Consider the following 16,945-nt stretch of genomic DNA (forward strand, 5'->3'; position numbering starts at 1 on the left):
TAAAATAAAAACTCTGAGAACCATGACATGTCTCATGTTGTGACATGGGGGGAGGGAGGAAGAATTTAGAAAGTCGAAAAAATGTATTGCTATCGGAATGGATTATTGCACACTGGATATTTTTCATTTGGTGCTACTTCCTAATAAGATGTGTTCACTTTAAAACTGGAGTTTTAAATACATAAATCTGGTGCTTTCTAGAGTGCAATGCTGAGAATTCTTTATCTTTCATGCTAAGTTAGACTGTTAGAAACTCTACTCATAGGGGAGAGAGATTTTTCAATGTTATACAGTACTGTCGTATTACAGGAACAGTTTTATGTAGTAGCATTCAACCCTTCATATATTGTATGATGTGTGTATCACAGATAGTAACATATTTGTATAACTGAATGTAACACACATAATTGGCAAACAAATATTGCAGTAACGTCAAAAAATTTTTATTTAACATACCTGTGCTTATATTAAAACTCCTTCTCTGTAAATTGTTAGCTGTAATTTTAAATTGACTAGAAATTCTGTAAAAGGAAATATGTTTTTAGATTGCTCATGGCTTCAAGGATAGAAGCTACTTATGATTTAGTGAAGCTAGTTTGTACCAACTCTGTGTTGATGATTCTTTGGTACTGTTTCAAATGAATCCATAATCATCTACTAAGTTTTTTTTTTTTTATTTACTCCATTATTGAGGATGCCTTTAAAAATTTGTTTTGATCGTCCATGCTTTAAAAATAGATCTCAAATAGGTTTCAGAGTAACAGCCATGTTAGTCTGTATTCGCAAAAAGAAAAGGAGTACTTGTGGCACCTTAGAGACCAACCAATTTATTTGAGCATAAGCTTTCGTGAGCTACAGCTCATAGGGTAATTTAAGTGGAAAGCGTTTATAATGCCCACAGAAGGAGTATTGAGATTGGGGCACTGAACAGAATGCACGGATCTGAAAGTACAGTGATCTAGTGGTGCATAAAAGATAGTGAATGAAGCTCAAGAGAACGATTCCCAGGCTAGTAACAGCTTGTCTTCTCAAGGATGTGATACTCTAGAAATGTAAGAATGCATGGCAGCGGCGGAAGAAAGAGAATGGGGGCAGAGGGCGTTAACGGTGCTTTGCAACAGTCCTTTGACATGTACTTTAAACATTATCATTAATGTATGGGTTGGCAATGGCCTTAGGTTATGCTTAAGAAGAGCCGTAACTAGCAAGTTATAATATTTTAGCAAGGGGAAAGACAAAAAAGAGACATGATTGAAAAAATATTTTTAACTCCCAACACTTTTTCCTTTCCGGGCTGGCTAAATTACCCATTGGACAGAATAGGATTTTGGAGGAAAATGAAAAATATCATAGAAGCATTAACAGGTCAGAAACCTCAAACTGATGATTTACATGCAATAAAACACTCTTAAAGGAAAAAAAAAAAAGAACTACTATGTCATCTACAGAAAACAAGCATCTCTTTAGCACCATGGATTTTAACCTCTGGCACGAGTTTATGAAAACTTTGAAACTCTGCAGAGCATTGCTTGCAATGTCACAGAAAAATTTGATGATTTGCCAGCTTGGATATCCTAAGGAGTTGAAATACAATGGTATTTGGAACATACAATAATTGAATGTAATTGCTAATTTTGATTGGTTTTAAGAGACTATTATGCCTGATGTTGTATTTATTAGGACTTCTGTATCCTATTACTGTACTTGGGTGGATACTCACAATGCATCTGACTTCATAAATGCACCCAGAAAAAAAAGATATGTTAATTAACATGAAGTACCTTTTGGCTTCAGTGCAAGTAAGATACATAAATTGGCTTTGTGCCATTGTATGCTGAAGAGTTTGTATTGTTTAATTTGCATGATGCAATGCTTCAGTATAGAGCTAAAAAGTAATTTGACTAGATCTTTATTTTTAAACAGCCGAATTTTAAACTTCTGTGTTTTGGTCATGATTTTTAAACTGAGATTCCATTTGCCACAGTTTTGCAACCCACAATGATTTGTTCACTCAATTTTTCCCTTTAATCCGTTCATTCATTTATTTTCCTGCAGGTATAAAATGTGGAGGCAATCTACTGTAGGTACAAAATTGCACCAAAAGAAATGAAGCTCAGGTTTGAAAATTATGCCTTTTACACTGTTTAATACTAGGAAGTCTTAACCACTGTTGTTTGTTGTTGTTAAATGTTTATATTTCAGAGGCTCCACTCCAAATTAGTGGTTTCCATTTTGTAGGCTCAGCACAAGGACATAGTGCCTACCTCAATGATCTTATGATTTGAGTAGACAAACAACATACAAATAATGGGGTCCGTAACTGTGATTTTAAATTCTTTAGAATGAATGAAATCTTAATTTAACTAAAATTAATGTCTTGATTTTTGAAAGGCATATTTCAATGAGAGAAATATGTGCATCTTAGAGCCATCTGTAATATACTTATCAAATGAAACCCCCCTTACCAAATTGCTCGAGTGGAGCATATTGTAGGGTTGTTGTTTTTTTAATGCTAGGAAGCAGATTTACCATGAGTCTTTGACCTGATTCTGGTTTCACACTTTTTATATGTCGGTGTAATGCCATTGATTTCTATGGAATTGTATCTGACTGAACCCTGATGAGATAAATGAGATAAAAATCAGTCTCTGGTTCTTAAACTTGGAATCTATCTTTCACCTGCTGTCCCAACCCCCCCAAAATGTTTTTTTTTTAAAATATCTTGGGAATGGGGCAGAATTTATATTCAGAAAGAGCCAAAATGTTAGTGTGTCAATCTAGCTAAGCTGATTGTTGGGCCCCTTTGCATCTAATGTCCGATCCACAACTATTGTCTGCAGATACTACCGATATAAAGCGGCTATCCGCAGATTTTCAGAGATCTACTAATTGGAAAGGGGCACTCTTGCATGTGTTAAATCATTAGGAGGAGAGAGTAGGGGATTTTTTCATGTGCAGAGCCCTGAATAGTGTTCATCTGCAAAATGGTATGGTGCTAGGTTAACAGTGCTGAACAGTGAAGAACTTTGCCTCTCCTTAAAGGCTAATCCTCAGCAATACAGGTTTGTGGTAATAATTCAGCTGTTCGCTTTAGGCACCAGCCATCCATGATCATGACCGCAGCCAAGTCTCAGACGAAACAAAAATGTCTGTTGCTTATTCCTGTTGTCCTGTAAGATTTTTTTCCCAGTAAAATGATCCCATATAAATTGTGAACTTGTTCTGAATACTTGCTACAATTGTCAAAAGCAATTAAGGTCCCATTTATAATCAGTGAGACTTAGGCACTTATGTCACTTTGGCACCTTGGAAAATTTTACCCACTATAAACAAGTTGACAGGCTCAGTCTAAGTACATGCAGTTAAAATGTTAATTGACTAACAATCCCATATAGAAAGTAGGGTGGCCAGGTGCTCGGTTTTTTACTGGAAAATCTGGTCGAACAGGGGACCTGACAGCGTCTGGTCAGATCTACTGATTGGACACTCAAAGTCTGGTTACTGCGGGGGGCGATGTGCCGGGTCATCACCTGCGCCAGCACCTACTCAGCCAGGGCCGCTCCCAGCCCCGGCTCCACAGGTGAGTCCCTCATGACCTGGGTGGGGAGGTGGGAGGGGAACAGCAGTGAGCGACAGCATGTAGGGGACGAGGAGTAGATGGAATGGGGCCTCAGGGGAAGAGGCGGGGCTTTGGGGGGAAGAGGCAGGGCAGGAGAGGTTCTGGCACTGCTGCTGGAGTGTTGGGTTTCTATCTGAACCCAAAGGGGCAGAACAACCACTCTGGCAAAACCAGGAAACCGGTTACTAGGATTTAGGAACACTGATATGTGATTGGTTGACATGACTATTGGGGCCTACTCCTGGGAGATGCAGAACACCCATGATTCCTGTTAAAGTCTGTAGGAAACAGAGCGGGAGGTTGACACATTCCAGGATGGGGCCTTCCAGAATACGGTCCTTATGACACACGCAGTGTGGTTTGTTGAAGGTGATTTTATTTCCTTTTTTCCTACCATGTTAACAAACATTTCACATACAACAATTTAAACTCTTTGGTGGTTTGTGTGTGTGCACGCAGCAAACTGAACATATTGTATAACAGGAACTATAACTCACATTTATGAGGAAGAGGGAAGTTAAAATTAAAAAAAACAAAACCATTTTGTAAAAAAACTAGTTTCTTTGTATAATTAGGGCCAAATCCTGAGGGTTCAAGAAAGGGGAGCTGAAGCTATTCAGCTGCTTCTGATCAGGCCACGGGCATGTTGTTCTGCCACCGTGAATGTGTGATGTAGTGTAACTCCGATGGCTGGGTTGGTACAGTTATCTTTAGGGTTCCCTCTTACGGCTTGGTGTTGCTAATACGGTTTTGTTTGTTATTAATGTGTTGATCAGAGATTTGATTGTAGTAAAAGGGGGTTAGATCTAACGACAACCAATTGGAATCCAGTCTGAGCCAGTGGGAGTAAGTGAAATACAATATTCTAATAAGTGGATCTAATTTTGGTTATTCAAATAACATCTTTTGAATCTAATTAGCCTTTTTTTTACTAACCATAACATTTTGAAAAACTGTGTAAGTTGATTTCTCTTATTTTTTTTTTAAAAAAAATCAAAACATGAAAAGCTTTAAAGGATAGCAACAGATGGGAATTAATTTAATGTGCTGTTGTCAGAACTTCGGAAAATTACAAACTGATCTAATGACAGTAAAATTTAGGGTAGGGAATTTAAGCTCTACACTGCCCTACTGAGGTTTGAAGAGAGAACAGTATTGATGTCGATTTCAGATTCCTTCATATGGGGATGAATGTCTATGTGAACTCCTGATTCCTTACACAACTGTAGCAAGGTGTTGATATTGCTCTGTGACAAACGTAGGTATCTGGATAAAAGAAAAAAGAGAGAGCAAAAGTATCTTGCAAGTATCTCAAAAACTTTGGTCAGAATTTCCATATGTGGTGTATAGCAATAGGCACATAAATCTAACTTTTGAAAACTAGGTAAAAATGGTTTGAAGTCAAGAATGGGAGCTTATGGGTGCTCAGCACCTTTGGAAATCAGGTCCTCTATTAAGTTTCTGATTTTAGATATTTGTGTTTCAAAACATTGAGCTGTATTTTTATTTTTATATACCTAGAGTCAAATGAAATAATTTGCAAACTGCAGATTTTCAGGGTTAAGAGGGTTACTCTGTATGTCTACAAGGTATTTTTTGCCTCTGTTTTAAAGCTTTCCCTGGATTGCACTCTCTACCAGTAAGGATATTTGATATTTCAAATGGTTCTAAAAAGAAGTAAGCATTTCTCATTATCATTCATCATCATTTTGAACCAACCCACATTACTAGTCACCATTAAAAGGTCATTTGCCAAAAGCTAGCACAAAATGCTACATGCAGTTATTTCCTATGCAAGCTCCAGAAAATAAATATTTTGTGCAGCACTATATGCTAGCTGTTGTTGGGAGAGAGTGATGACTTAATGATACCCATTATACCTATTTTCATTTATCTGTAAACTATGGGGGAGTTCTCTTTGCTATTTTCACAAAACATTTTCTAACCTGCAGCTCAAAAATTCTTCAGGTCTGATCTGTGGCAGAGTCACTGTTTGTTTGAATTTTTCCTCTTCCCAAGCTCTTTCAAGCATGCCCTTCAGCCTTCTTTCAAATGCTGGGGATCCAGAGGCTGTTTCATGCAGATGAAGTTTAGAAAAAGAGAACTTCTCTCCTGTTACCGATAGCTTTTGCAAGGAGGGAAACATGGATATTGCCTCTTGCATGGAGAAACTGTTGTTGTCCACGTAAAGTTGTCTTGCACTGACATCCTTCTTGGAGACACTGGCAGTTGGGTGAGGATTGTAAAAGCTGCCTCTTGGGCCATAGGAAGTTCCAGCAGATACTGTCTGCATGGACAAGTCAGTTCCACTGAAGGGTGTGAAATCCTTGGAGTGTTTCTGGTCTGAAAAAATCAGAAATATTAAACGGCTTCTCTCTCTCTACTCAAGGTGCTTATATGGGCTCTATTACTATAGTAGCTGAGCACCTGACAATCTTTAATGTATTTATCCTTACAACACCCTTGTGAGGTAGGGAAGTAAGATTATCTCCATTTTACAGGTAAGGAATTGAGGCATAAAAAGACTACATGATGCGTCCAAGGTCACACAGAAAGTCTGTTGTGGAGCAAGGAATTGAAACCAGGGCTCCCCAGTCCTAGATTAGCACTCTAACCATTGGCCCATCCTTTCTCTTCTATTGCTTAACAAATATTTTCCATTTTGAGACCATTGTTATATTGTAATTGCTGTGTAGAGCTGTAGAAGTAGATTATAGATTTCTTGGCAATAGATGCCTGTTGACTATTATAAAATATTTTGAAAATAAAATACAAGTCTGGATGTTTGAAGCGTGCCATCTCCAGGATGAAATTGGCTAAGGCCTTGTCTACACTATGGAGGGGAGATCGATCTAAATTGCTCAACTTCAGCTACATGAATAACATAGCTGAAGTCAACGTACTTAGATCTACTTTCCCTGGGTAGACACACTACGCTATGTCTATTGGAGACACTCTCCCGTCGGCTCCCCTTGCTCTTTTTGTTCAGGTGGAGTACAGGAGTTGACGAGAGAGCGATCAGCGGTCGATTTAGCGGGTTTTCAATTGCCATGTGTCAAAGCCCTGGTAAGTGTAGACAAGCCCTCAGTGAATCTAGTTTTGCATCAGTTTTGGACCTGGTCTTCTGGATCTGTACTACTTGGGAATGGAGCTGCTTAAGGATGAAGCCTCCAAAGAACTCTAATGACAAGTAAATGTTTTCCTTTAAAAAAAAAAATCTGCTTTTTGTTGTTGCTAATTCAGAGAGAACCATGTACATTGGTTGCTGTTAAAAATATCAGAATTATCACTGTTTATTTACTGTTCTAAGTTTGACAAGCTGTGGTATCTGATAGCAAATGCTGAGATTTTAGTGGTAACCACTATTATCTGTTAGTTTGTAAATAAGAATAGTATGTTTTTCTAAATTGTAATATTATATAAAGTTGAACATAAACTGGGAGATTTTTCTCTGATTCATATAGAGTACATTAAATACAAAGCTCTGCCTTCTAAAATATCCTTTGTGGTAGGAAAATAATGAAAGCTACAGAAGCAAATTCAGTGCTAAGAGTAATGTTGCCATCTGAACTCTCATAGGAGCTCATCTTGTAAAAGTTAGTTATGCAAGAAGACTTCAGTCACACAAGTAGTCTCATTGACATTAGTGGAACTCTTTGCCTGAGGGAGGTCTTCAGGATAAGGCCCATGGTTCATAAAGTTAAGGGGAGCATAGAAGTTAGCTTTGGGAAAAACATTGGGGCCATATTTTCCTACCAGCTGTGAACATTCTGTAAGCAAATCAGGGAGTTAAATGAGCAGTTACCTAATTTGCAAGAGCCTTTGCAGTGCAAATGCGAGACTTAGTTGAAACCTGTCTCAGAGTGGGACTGTATAATTTTTTAATATTGTCCTATTTCATAATATTTCATTAGACAACATTATTTTAAAGTTATGAAACATGTATGTTGTTTCCCTAAGGGACCAAAATGGCTACATATTTCTGGTTAAATACTGAACACAGGGAGATTTTAAAAATGCATCTTATTTGCCCAGAAGATATTCCAGTCTATAGGCAACACACAAATAAGGTGTTTGGTTTAAAAAAAAAGTGTAAATACAAAGATGTCTGGCCTCTCAATCAAATATATGTTGGCTCCAGATTTGAGCCATATCTTATTAGCATATTAGCCAAGAGCCCCATTTGGGACAATGGTGCTCTGTTTGGTAAATATGTGATTAGAGACCATTTAAAAAATAAACCACTGCTGTCTTACAGAGGTTCAGCTCTGTCATGCAATAATTTATTGAGGGGGCATCCTAACCATAAAAACACCTTTTAAAACTGGGTAGAGAAAATATATTGTGTAAATCTTTCTTTTTTTACTGCATCATCTCAGTGGTTTAGGATCTTTTTAAAAAGAAACTGAATTGAATCATTCTGTAGATTAATTGCTTACTACATGGAATGTTTAGCTGTTTGTTTTACAAGGCAGTGCGTCTTAAACAAATAGGTCGACAATTTCAAACGTGGCTGCCTATAAACTTGGACACCAGCATCCATGTGCAGGCACCTCAATAAGAGGGCTGATTTTCAGAGGTGCTGAGCACCCAAACATGAAATGTCTGGCCATATTTTTTTAATTTTAGACTATTATAACTTAACCAGTTTGGATGGTATTTTTAAAAAAATGATTGTTTAACAATTACAACGATTTTCTTGGTTGAGGCCTTAAAGTGGAATTTTTTGTACCAAAGTTCCGAACATAAAGCAAGAAATCAGACTTCAGACAAAGTGCAAATCTAGAGCAGAGCAAATGACGGCCTGCAACAAAACTACTTTCAGCTGTGATCTAGCCAATCCTCAATTTGAGCAGGATCGGGCCTGGGTAGTGCACACCTGGAAGACCTTGGAACAGTTTGAAACGATGATCTGGTAGGTGGCAACTTGATCTCTGAACCAGCACTGAGCCGCATGTTAGCTGAGGCTAGTTGGCACCATGATCCTGCAGGTGGAGTTTTGGGTGCAATGGAAGCCACTTGTCAGTAAAGATTCCAGGCCATTTTTTCACATTGGTATTACCCCCAATATCTGGATCAAATTCCAGTTTGTCTACTTAAAATCCCACCCGCCTCCCACCAATAGTGTCGGCAGGATAACTGAAAAGGAACAGCACCTTGCAACCTGAGCAGAATGCGGAGTTTGGGCTAGTGGCTGAGGTGAGACAAGCAGGGAATGTGATGATGGGCTTTTAAAGTGTCTATATAGACTCCAGCAAGCTAGAAGGGTCTCATTAGAAAAAGGGAGGGTGCTTTTCTGCTGGCAGAGAGAGAGAAGCTGCGTTTGTTTGTCTACCATCCTGCAACTTTGAACCCTTGGGACTTCTTTGGGGGTCTAAGGGTTTAACGTACATTTGCTTTACTCTTAGTGATTTGAAGACTTTGCAGAATATCAATAGTGATCCACTGCCTCATTGTGGCTTTCTGTATCTCAGCTCCACCTCTCTGGATTGATGTGTTAATCTGCCTCCAGCCCCGTCTTCAGTAGACAGCCACACCATTTCAGGTCACCATCATGGTCTCTGCAGTCATCTCTCATCTATCCTGCAGGTCTCATTCTGTCTCTGATGGACGCATATGCCTCTCTAAGTCTGTAGATATTTCCTCCTAAATGCACAGGACTTGCAGGCTGCCACCATTGCAAATGTCAGAGAGGGTGAAAGACAAGAAGATGGCACAAGCGCCTGAAATGTGATATTTGGTCTATAGTGCAGCATAAAAAGAATCCTTCTCATCTAGGCTTTTCCCAGGACAAAGGGCTGGTTGAATGTCAAAGAACTTTCCCTTGTAAAATTATAACTAATGTAAGGAGGTGGGACATATTCTCATTGTTCCTATCCCTGGATTAGTAGATGAGCCTTCTGAAATAGATAGCAAATGAGTGCTCATGTGACAGGATTTTCATTTGGAGCAGCTCCCCTTAGTTTTTATTCCCTGTTGAATCAAGCAGATGTATGGAAGGCAAACCACCAAGTGCACTGGGTAAGTATGTGGGTTGGATCTTATTCACTGTTTGCAGAAGGTGCAAAAATATCCTTTGAAATAATACTGTTAGAAGGAGGAGAGAAATCAAATTGTGTGTGTGTGTGTGAAAACAGGGTGTACCTCTATTTGGAGACAATGCTACCTCTCTGCTAGAATTCATGATGCTGTGTTAACACATTTCCATATGGCAGTCCTACCGTGTACAATGTCTTTATTCTTCATGTAGTTCTTATTAAAAATCAGATATTTGATTGCACATCTGGAGAAAAATTAGTCAACATATCACACCCACACGGTGGGGCTGTTCACTCTGGCAACAGGGGTAAAGTCTGAGAGGACTTTGCAGTGATTATTCCCTCCCTTGACAAATTGAGTGGAGTGGGGAGGCGGAGGTGCATTTCTGTCGATAGAGAACAATTGCTCCCTACCACAGTGAATTCATCCACTGAGGCTGAGGCTATAATCTGTTTTACACTTTTCCTTCCTTAGCTTCAGGCCATTGCTCCTTGTCCTGCTATCTTCTGAGACTGAAGAATTCCCTTCCTTCATTTATATTACTATCTTGGAGGTATTTATAGACTGTGATCACGCTCCCATGAGTCTTCTCTTTTTGAGACCATATAAGTTTAGTTCCTGCAGTCTCTCCTCATATCTCTTATTTTATAATTCTTCTATCATTTTTGTTGCCCTTCTTTGTATTTTCTCTAATATTTTAAACACCATTCCTAAACTCTAACTATCTGAACCAAATACAGGGTCTACATGCTGGAGCACTGAGAAGCACTGTTATCACCCTATTGTACATTACTCAGTCCTCCTATATATTCATCCAAGATCTGCACTGACCCCCCCCACCCCCGATATTATGCTGTAAGCTCTCAATTTGCCACCTACTATCAATCATTAGATGTTGATTGTTGCCTTTTATCAGCACCTCCCACCCCTGCACAAGTTCTGTTTAGTTCCACTCCTTAAAGCTGTAATGCATATTTTAAATAGAAAAGGAGTACTTGTGGCACTGAAACCTGTCATTTTAAATAGAGTTTCAGCCTGTTGCTTACAGCATACAGTTCCCATCTTAACAGGTCCCGTTGCTGTTTGGTATGCTCTTCCTGTGACTTGCCTATCCCTCAGATTTAGACATCCTCGGCCAGCTTGACCATGGCTGACTATGCATCACCTCCTGGGGGGGTTGATGAAAACATAAAAGAATATTGCCCAATAAAAATGCAGTCCGTCGAAGATAACTCAGTTCCCTTTAGCTATAGGCTGGACACTCTGGGCCGGTTTTCAAAAATGACCTGTGTTGTTGGTGCAATCACCCACAAGCAGCTGAAAAATTCAGGCGTGAAAACACCAGCAGGAAGGTGTTAAGTATTTCTACTGCACTCACTAGTGTTACTGCTTGAAAAGCGTATGTGCAGATATAAGCATGAGCAAAGTTACAAGTGCACAAAAGAAGGTCAGATGAAGAGGGTGAGGCTTGCTTGTAAATCTTTTTTGAATCCAGTTGGTTCCATTGTGAATGGGATTTGAATATGTGCACTAAGGGCTCAATCCTGCAAGGTACGATCACTGTAATATCCTTTTCTCCATTCAGATATTGGAACACACAAAATTGGTGTTTGAAGTCCATGAGAATTGAGAGCACTTATCACCTTGCAGGATCAGACCCTATGAGAGAACTGGTTTAAGTGATGGTGAGCAATAGACTAGGAGTTCCTTTATTGGGTTTGAGTGGCAGGTTTCATAAAGGGACCTGAAGCATTTTGTACTGTACTCATAGGTGGGTACATCCAGTAAAAGAGAGAGAACACAATGTGTTCATATAGGGATCTATCTGTAGATAAACTGGCTGTATACTGAACAGCTTTTTATAAGAATACGGAAGGTTCTTTACAAGGTGGATTTAGCAAGAAGAGAGCAATTGGAGTGGTGAATAAAATGAGTTTGTGACAAAATTAGCTGTCAGAGATGCTTAAGTGTATTGAATAATAAAAGGGGCATCCAAACAATATGTGAAAAGAAGACCTCATAATTTTCAGTAAAACTCCAGGGCAAAAAAATAGATACAAACTTAGAAGGAAAAAATGGATTTGAGAAGAGTTCAGGTCCATGCTGCTTCAGTTACTTTTGAATGTTGTATAAAGGTTGTGATCCTGAAAATATAGTTAATAGGTTAGTCATTCAGTCTGTGATACATCTACTTCCCCATGTAGACAAGGCCTCGGGCACCTGTCGTCTTGATGTCTGTCTCTCCTTTCAGATTTTAGAACACACACAATTGGGATTTGCCACATCAGTTGCTTGATGTTTAGACTCTTAGCTACTGCGATTTAAATCCATTAACCTCTTTATTCGTAATAGTAAAGCACTACATTTAGGGGGAAAGATTTCTCATTGATTAGGGCATCAAGGAAGCTAATTTTCAAAGACAATGAAAATATTGTTTTTCTCTTTGATGAGGACTTACCCGCAGCAGCTTTGGCTTTGCTGCACCTGTCTGTTATGGTTTAGATGATAATCAGTAGTTATAATAGTAATTTAAGTCACAGAATATGGATATATAAAATATAATTTTCACTAAATGCCTCCTCACCTTGCCATTTGCCTATCAGCAGGAAATCATCCTGTGACCAGGCTCTGTTCCATTGACATTATCTCTTAATTATACTTAAATGACAGGAAGAAGAAGAACTAATACTTTACTGTTCAGGGATGCATTTCTAAAAGAACCATTCACAGGGCTACACCAATAAAGTAGAGAGGGAGTACTGTTCTGAGCAGAGTCAGAGAAACTCTAATTATTGCAATAAGAAAAACTGATTATGCTGCTTAAAACCTGGAAAGACAATCAAGCCTCATAAAGACTTGAATGTTATCTTCCCTACCACAACCTGGTCTTTTTGTTGGTAGGCGCAGAAAGCTGACAAAGTTGGACAAATGGTCACCAAACTGGTTCCAAGGAGTTTCAGTGGAGCCTCTCTCGGAGACTTGTTTCACTTCTTGGTTTGCCTCTTGGTTCGCTTCACTGGATGGTATCTTGTAAAATAAATATTTATTATTCATATTAATTGCTGGTGCAAGTAGTCGTCTTTTTTTTTTTTTTTTAAAAAAAGGTGCTTGTGCTTCTGCAGAGCGTGGAGCTACAAACGCAACACAGGGCACTTTGGACACTGCGGTTCAAAGGAATTAAAAAGTAAATTGGGAACAGGTTTTGAATTCTGTCAAGCACACGGGTGTAGATCAGAGACGCTGAATGACTGGCCAAATTATTGGCCTCTCTTTAGCTGTAGGTTCAGGACAAAGCAGGGATGCAATATATGTTATCTTCAATATATGTATCTTCATAACAGTGGTATCTGAGTGATAAGCACGTTCTAATTACTGGTGAACTCAAACAAAAAACCAGTTCGCATTCACCTATCAAGGAGAAATCTCAAGTAGAAGCAAGTTTTAGAGGGGTATAATCTACTTTTAAAAATTATATTACAGAAGACCTAGTCCTTAGTTAAGGGTGGTTGAATTCTGTACTTACAGTCTTTCCTACCACAAATTACAGCACTTTCTCATGAGCATAGAGTGAATTTAGTTTATAATTTAAAATTAACTTAAAATGGTTCCTTTAAGAAATTTAGCACCGTATGTCAGACCATTTTTTGTTTCTAATGGTCTTAATAGTAGTCGAATGTGGAACCTTCAAAGCTCCCATACAGTTAAAACTCACTAAGATCTTGTGCACAGGAAACATTTTAAGGTGTTCTTTAAAAAAAAAAAAGCATTTTGCCATAATTCTTAATAACAAAAAAAAATTTCTGCAGAGGGTGACAAATAATTTTCTTCCACATGGATTTCCATGAGGAATTCCCCTCTTTCAAAATGTCTGCCATCTCCTATTTTCTCAGTGGGAGGGAGGACAATGGCTGGTGACCAGCAAAGATGCCTTCTTTTTGAATGGTCAGCCCCTCCCACCATTGCTACTGCCAGTGAAGAAAAGCTGGCTCATCCCCTATGCTGATCCTATTATGTGCTAATCATAATTGTATGGTTATTGCATAGTGTAACTACAGGGCAGAAATAAGGTTGGTTGAGAGCCTACACTGTACATTTCCGAACTGTAAGATGTTTGGATTTTTTTGTTGTAAGTTTAACCTTACCTGGGTTTTGTATGCTTGGTTTGTTAGATAATGACAACATCCCTATAGCTTTTACTCTTAAATTGCTGATACGTACTCAGCCTGAACTCCAATTTAATGTAGTGTTATCTGGCAGCATGTTTATAATGATGAGTGCTGCCTTGTGTGTGGCAAAGGTTGGACAGTCCCGCAGTAGATTTATGCAATATCCAGTTGGTGGTTTAGTTTTTCAGGACTGGGGGTAGACTGCTCCAGAATAGGCTACTTATTTTATTCTCAATGAAAACTCATCCCAGGTAGACACAGCTAGCAAATGGTGCTGGTTTAGATGTCCTATAACGTATACAGTGTGTATCTTTAATATATACAATCTGGTACAGTGACCGCTTAAACTTGCCAATATCAACTAAGATAAACATAAGTGTAACAGATGTATAATCCTTATTAGTATGCATTTTAAATTGAATAGCAGAAAAATAGGCCCTTAAAAGCTATGTAACTTCTTGGCATGTTCTTCCTTTCATTAACAGAAAGTGGGTAGACATATTGCTTAACAACAACAACAAAGTTCTTTGCCTCTGTGTTCACAAGAGAATGTAGAAGACAGATGCCAGAAACAGTTCCCAAGGGATGCTGAGCTACTACTTAAGGATACCAGGATCTGAAGTGTTAGAAACTTTAGAGCCAGATGAAATCCAACCCACAAATTGGAATGAAGTGGCCAAAAAGGGGAAAAATTAGCTGTTTCTTTAACTCTTCCCCAAGAAGGATGGACTCATTTACAGTTGGGGGTGGAATGTTAGGGGTATGGAGGAGAAGGAAGTGTCAATTTATTTTAATTGGTATATTTTAATAACCTTCCATACCCCCACTATTGGTTGATGGGGAAGCTAGGATAATGATAGGTTTTGCTTTTAAAATCTTCTCCAACCTTTCTTCTCATGCAAGTCTCCAAATGTCTGAGGGGTTTGTTAATTTATATCCAGTTTTCATGCACCTGTCTTATCCTCCAGGTGCCTTATTCACATTAAAAATGCTACCGAATTTCAGCCAATAAACGGGTTTCAGAGTAACAGCCGTGTTAGTTTGTATTCACAAAAAGAAAAGGAGTACTTGTGGCACCTTAGAGACTAACCAATTTATTTGAGCATAAGCTTTCGTGAGCTACAGCTCACTTCATCGGATGCATACTGTACTAACCAATTTATTTGAGCATTAGCTTTCGTGAGCTACAGCTCACTTCATCGGATGCATACTGTATACAGTATGCATCCGATGAAGTGAGCTGTAGCTCACGAAAGCTTATGCTCAAATAAATTGGTTAGTCTCTAAGGTGCCACAAGTACTCCTTTTCTTTTAGCCAGTAAACTGTAGACACACATAACTCCCCCAAACCCCCTCCACAAAACAACAAAATACCTTATAAACCTTCTTGACTCAGTGCAACCCCAGTTGCCCCCTCAGTCACTGATGAATGAGTAATACCCACAAGTACAAGGGGTGTGTTTTGTTTTTCTTTTTAACATTTGCAAATATCTTCTGGGTCCAGGTCTTTCTTTTTCTGCCAAGTGGTAGTGTTAATACAGTAAAACTTGAGAAACATTCCTCTGTTGCTGTGTAATGCCAAAACCAGAGACAGCTGCTAGAAATTCGTGTCCAAGCCAAGCTTATGGGAAGCCAAAATTCACTAGTGTTTGCTTTCTCCAAGCATTGTTGTTTTTGCAGTGTTTTAGCATCCATGAATTTGGAGGCATGCTCATGTAATTTCCATTTATTTGGAAATTGGTGAAATCCTCAAGTGTGGTCATATGAGGAGGGGCAGATGCTCAGCTGGAGCCAATTGTCATGGGGCTATTGAAACAAGTTACGTCAGTGGAGCTATGACAATTTACAGTGACCGAGGGTCTGGCCCAAAGGATTATTGGTGGCTGCTCAAGTTGCTGTGTGGGACAGAATTTTTGGAGGATGAAGCAAAACCTAACTTGTCCCGCTTTCCCCAGCCATGAACTCCCCTCTCAACCTCTGGCCTGCCTTACCAGCATGGTCTGCTTACATCTGCAGCATGCAGAGCCACTGATTTAGAAATCACAACTCTTGTTTTTATTATATAGTTTTTATGTATTGCATGATGTCCCTTGGAAAATAAGTTCATTACCTTGTATAAGTTCTTATATGACAACGACGATGATGGTGATAATTCAGCTTGTTTTGCTAGCCATCTTTTCACTTTTCTTTCTTCCTGCTTCATCAGATTATCGTTCATGCTCTTCATAGTCTCAAGTGATCGCCGAATCTTTTTCAGCTGAATGACAAGAGAGAAATTGCACTACCCTTAACAAGTTCGTTTTCTACAATTATGTCAGCAGTCTATGTACATTTAGGGAGAAGAGTTGAACCATTGCAAAATTATATGACTCACTGGAGAGGTTAAATCTTTTATCTTATTTCATAGAGGTAAGAAATCCACAGCGGCTTTCTTAGGTGTCTAGGAGAATAAGAATATTGTTGTTGAACTGCTGCCATTTTCACATGGCTCTAATTTAGAGAGAGCGCTCCATTAACGTTTTTTTTTCTTACAGATTTGTACCACGAACTGCCTGGACGTTTAAGGGAAATAAATATCTTATTTTCTTTCTCCATACCTGAAATGACTCCCTGTCATTGGAGACCCTCAAGGTCTTAGCTCTTTTGTTGTCCAGCCAGTCCATTACACCACTATCCATGGCCTTCCAGCTTGTTTCAGCCATTTTTTATCTTGTGGGCTGTGGGGGAGCCCCCTAGTGTGCTTTCAGAAGTAATTGAGCCTGCCACTGCAAAGAGATTAACTGCAAATGGCTCACGTTATTGCCCTACATTTTATAATAAACTCAGCAATTCTATGTAAAGACACCTACTGCTGGCCTATGTTAATGAGGATGCAGAATGTGGATACAGAACTGTGAGGTAATAATGTGGGTTTTCTTGCATAATGCCTTTGAATGGTGTCCTGGCAACCAGAATGAAAACATTACGTGGACAATGACCTCAATAAAAGAGCAAAGCTAGCTTACCCAATTGGAATTTTGTAATGTACTCTTGTTCATCTGATTGGTACTGATATAAAAACTGAAGGCAATTTAAAAATAGAGTATTTTAAACAAGGGAATATTTTATAGAACAACACTGA

The 16,945-nt window shown here is 38.9% G+C and overlaps 1 protein-coding gene across 1 annotated transcript in view; it reads left to right on the forward strand.

Annotated features, from left to right (window-relative positions):
* The window catches only part of LOC144272987 (plasmanylethanolamine desaturase 1-like), a 73,526-nt gene extending 72,114 nt beyond the window's left edge, over positions 1-1,412 (forward strand). The window contains exon 7 of the mRNA XM_077831422.1: positions 1,291-1,412. Within this exon, the coding sequence (XP_077687548.1) occupies positions 1,291-1,412 (122 nt within the window). The remainder of the gene's footprint in view (positions 1-1,290) is intronic.
* Positions 1,413-16,945: the final 15,533 nt, after the last annotated feature.

This window comes from Eretmochelys imbricata, chromosome 12 (genome assembly GCF_965152235.1).
Source record: "Eretmochelys imbricata isolate rEreImb1 chromosome 12, rEreImb1.hap1, whole genome shotgun sequence".
NCBI classification, from domain to species: domain Eukaryota; kingdom Metazoa; phylum Chordata; order Testudines; family Cheloniidae; genus Eretmochelys; species Eretmochelys imbricata.